At 41.7% G+C, this 2,580-nt stretch overlaps 2 protein-coding genes across 2 annotated transcripts in view; both read right to left on the bottom strand.

Moving 5' to 3' along the window:
* Nucleotides 1–233, bottom strand: part of PTAFR (platelet-activating factor receptor) — a 68,397-nt gene extending 68,164 nt beyond the window's left edge. Inside the window, exon 1 of the mRNA XM_011955521.1 lies at nucleotides 141–233. The gene's annotated coding sequence lies outside the window, so the exon portion shown is untranslated. The remainder of the gene's footprint in view (nucleotides 1–140) is intronic.
* Nucleotides 1–2,580, bottom strand: part of DNAJC8 (DnaJ (Hsp40) homolog, subfamily C, member 8) — a 37,311-nt gene that overhangs the window by 5,696 nt on the left and 29,035 nt on the right. Inside the window, exon 8 of the mRNA XM_011955667.1 lies at nucleotides 141–232. Within this exon, the coding sequence (XP_011811057.1) occupies nucleotides 141–232 (92 nt within the window). The remainder of the gene's footprint in view (nucleotides 1–140; nucleotides 233–2,580) is intronic.

Raw genomic sequence — 2,580 nt, 5'->3', positions numbered from 1 at the left:
CTTGATTGTTTTTAGGTAACTATTTTTATAGTCTCTTTAATGATATACCACATAATTCCTTCATTAGGAAAATCACCAAAGACCAATGTTAGTTAATCTAGGTATTTAAATATGGTTTAAATGAATATACTGATATGTACCTTTCATGCATCTCTTTGGCTTCTCTCTCTTTCCTTTTAATTTCCAGCTCAGCAAAGAGTTTCATTGTCTGTTTATATACAGCTTGTTTGAACTACAAGAAAATCAAGAACAAAAGAAAATCAGAGTAAATATTTTTACCAGCAATTTTAACCACGTACTTTCACTTGGAGCCTAACATAAAGCAGATTAAAACCTGGCACAGGCTGGGCACAGTGGCTCACACCCGTAATTCCAACACTTTGGGAGGCCAAGGGAGGACAATCGCTTGAGGCTAAGAGCTCGACTAGCCTGGGCAACATAGTGAAACTCTATTGCTACAAAAAAAAAATTTTTTTAAACTAGTGCGCAGGCCAGAAGTGGTGGCTCACACCTGTAATCCCAGCACTCTGGGAGGCCAAGGAGGGCAGATCACCTGAGGTCTAGAGTTCAAGACCAGCCTGGCCTGAACATGGTGAAACTCTGTCTCTACTAAAAATACAACAATTAGCCAGGCATGGCGGTGTGTGCCTGTAATCCCAACTACTCGGGAGACTTAGGCAGGAGAATCACTTGAACCTTAGGCAGGAGAATCACTTGAACCTAGGAGGCGAAGGTTGCAGCGAGCCAAGATCATACCATTGCACTCCAGCCTGGGCAACAAGAGTGAAACTCCATCTCAAAATCAAACAAAAATTAGCAGGGCGTGGTGGTGCACATCTGTAGACCCAGCATTTCAAGAGGCTGAGGCAGGAGGATCACTTAAGCCCTCGAGTCTGAGACCACCCTGAGCAACATAGTGAGATCCCATCTCTACAAAAAATATTAAAAATAAAACATTAACCAGGTATGGTTGCACACACTTGTAGTCCCCAGCTCTAGAGGCTGAGGTGGGAGGACTGCTTGAGCTCAGGAGGTCAAGGCTGCAGTAAGCTATGACTATGCCACCGCACTCCAACCTGGACAACAGAGCAAGACTCTATGTCTTTAAAAAAAAAAAAGTATGTTACATGGTAGTCTTACAAAGATAGGAACAGAAGCTATTATTATTTATTATTATTGTTTTTGTCTCAATCTGTCACCCAGGCTAGAGTGCAGTGATGTGATCATAGCTCACTGCAGCCTCAAACTCCTAGGCTGAAAAGATCCTCCCACTTCAGCCCCCAAAGCACTCGGATTATAGGTATGTGCCACCAGAGGTTATCATTAGAATGTATAATATCCACTAAGGTGGGAGGATCACTTGTGCACAGGAGATTGAGGCTGCAGTGAGTTAAGATCATGCCACTATACTCCAGCTGGGGTGACAAAGGGAGACCCTAGCTCTAAAAAGAATTACAAAAAAAAATGAAGGTAAATGTCACACCAAGTTAATGAAATTAAAATCCCCTCCCTACCAGTTTTTAATTCTTTATTTTCAAGAGTTCTTAAGAACAGAGCTTATGTTATTCTACCTTTAAATATTTTTCTCCAGATATAATGTATTTTAAATAGACATGTAAGTACAAAAGTAATCTGTCATGCAGATTGAATAGTGCTTAAATTCTAAAATCAGACACTGGAGCAAAGAGTGATATATGGAGAGAAAGGAAAATAAAGAAGTCCCTAAATTTCTGTGACTTTTCTTTTATCCTGTTACCTACTAGACACTGCTCACTAAAAGAAATGCTTCAAACTCCAGTCCCTAATAAAGACAAACATCAAAGGTATAAAGGAGTCTGTAATGAACAGCTCAATATCTTTAAAAGCTCCAAACACTGGATAGACAGAGACACTGGTGATTTTATATTTTTTATATTTCTCTGCTTTTTCCAAATTTTCTATCATTAGCATGTGTTCTTTTATAATCAGGAAAAAAAAACAACTGAAGAAAGTTGGGCCAGGTGCGGTGGCCCATGCCTGTAATCCCAGCACTTCGGGAGGCCAAGGCAGGCAGATTACTTGAGGTGAGGAGTTTGAGATCAGCCTGAGCAACATGGTGACATCCTGTCTCTACTAAAAATACAAAAATTAGCCAGGCTTGATGGTGGCCATCTGTAATCCCAGCTACTCAGGAGGCTAAGGCAGGAGAATTACTTGAACCTGGGAGGCAGAGGTTGCAGTGAGCTGAGATCATACCACTGCTCTCTAGCCTGGGCAACAGAGTAAGACCCTGTCTCAAATACATAAATAAATGTATATTTATACATTTTAAGTTCAAATAAAATGTTTGTTGTTGTTGTTATTGTTTTGAGACGGAGTCTTGCTATGTTGCCAGGCTGGCATGCAGTGGCGCGATCTTGGCCCACTGCAACCTCTGCCTCACGGGTTCAAGCTATTCTCCTGCCTCAGCCTCCCAAGTAGCTGGGATTACAGGCATGCACCACCATGCCCGGCTAATTTCTGTATTTTTAGTAGAGACGGGGTTTCACCATGTTGGCCAGGATGGTCTCGATCTCCTGACCTCGTGATCTGCCTGCCTTA

Source organism: Colobus angolensis, unplaced genomic scaffold, assembly GCF_000951035.1.
Source record: "Colobus angolensis palliatus isolate OR3802 unplaced genomic scaffold, Cang.pa_1.0 Scaffold4, whole genome shotgun sequence".
NCBI lineage: Eukaryota > Metazoa > Chordata > Mammalia > Primates > Cercopithecidae > Colobus > Colobus angolensis.
This window is presented reverse-complemented; position numbering and strand designations above follow the sequence as displayed.